Consider the following 1,443-nt stretch of genomic DNA (forward strand, 5'->3'; position numbering starts at 1 on the left):
TTGAGAATAAAAATAATAATAATAATATTGATAATGCAAAGTTAGGCATAATTAAAATTATGTTGTCATGTGATTAGGATGACTAGGAATAGCCCAACGTACCTCCAGCGTGCTGAAATGGCCATTGAGAACTACATAAATTATGAAGTGAGATGGGAGAGAACTTTTGTTGAACATGTTGAAGATTTCCTTTCTAAGTGGGAGCGAGCAAGGTCATTTGGATATAATGAGGGGACAATCCTTTCGATATATCACCTTATAAGCACTATGCGACCTCAATGGAGAGACGTGGCTTATTTCGTGAGGGACATGGATTATGATTTATATTTGGAAGAAGATTGGGATAAGATTGATTTTAAAGGATACTGTGAAGATATCACGATTTTATGGAACCATAGACAACAAGCACCAGCGCCCGAACCCGAACCGGAGCCAGAGCCGGAAGAAGACCCAGAGGAGGAGATCGAACCAGAGCCAGAAGACCCTGAACAGGAAGTCCAACCACAAAATTTCATTGATTTGGTTATGGATTCCGAGCCCGAGTCATGCATTACTTCGGATGATGAGACGGCATAAAAAGAAGATTCTAGATTAGGGATAAGTTTTATTTATTTGCTTAGGAAAAGTTGGATTATTTATTTATTCATTTGATTTTTTGAAGAGCAAATTTTTTTTTTATTTAAGGATTTGGAAATTATATTAAATTCTTCGTTGTTACAAAAATATTAGAAGTGTTTTACCAATTTTTTTTCCCTAAATTAAAATTTTATTTGTGTTAAGAAAATGTCGAAACAACAACAAAATCAAGGTACGATCACCAGAGATTTGCTAAGGGCGGTACAAGATTTGGGTAGGCAACAAGCACAGGGTGGTCCTCGTGGTACAAACGCTAACAACACCAGCTCAATCGTGGAACAGTTCCGTCGCTACAAACCCCCAACCTTCGATGGCAAGGCAGACCCACTAGCAGTTGAAGAATGGATAAGAGGAATGGAGCGAATCTTCAAACATCTATCTTGCACTGATGCTCAAAAGGTGTTATGTGCAGAATTTATGTTGGTTGACGCGGCAGGCCATTGGTGGGAGTCAGCATCTCGCACTAGAACAGAAGCACAACAACGTGCTCTGACTTGGACGCAATTTAAGGAGGAAATGATGGGAAAATACTTCCCACAAGCCCTGAGGGATCGCAAGGAGACAGAATTCCTTCAACTCAGACAAGGAAAGACGAAACTTGAAGAATATGAAGGAAAATTCGAACAACTCTCAAGATATGCACCACACCTAGTGGATACTGAAGCAAAGAAAGCAAGGAGGTTCGAACTTGGATTGCGTCCTGAGATTGGTGGAATAATGGCATCCCACCAATTCACCACTTATAGGCACGTTTTGCAAACTGCCCAAGCAATCTCAAATAGGTTGGAAATAGATCAAATTCCCTAG

The 1,443-nt window shown here is 39.9% G+C and overlaps 1 protein-coding gene across 1 annotated transcript; it reads left to right on the top strand.

Moving 5' to 3' along the window:
* The first annotated feature begins 783 nt into the window (after positions 1 to 783).
* On the top strand, positions 784 to 1,443 carry LOC111379876. Its single transcript, XM_023003317.1, has one exon. It carries the CDS (start codon positions 784 to 786, stop codon positions 1,441 to 1,443), a length of 660 nt encoding a protein of 219 aa, XP_022859085.1.

The sequence above is a fragment of the Olea europaea genome, chromosome 3 (assembly GCF_002742605.1).
Source record: "Olea europaea var. sylvestris chromosome 3, O_europaea_v1, whole genome shotgun sequence".
Classification (NCBI taxonomy): domain Eukaryota; kingdom Viridiplantae; phylum Streptophyta; class Magnoliopsida; order Lamiales; family Oleaceae; genus Olea; species Olea europaea.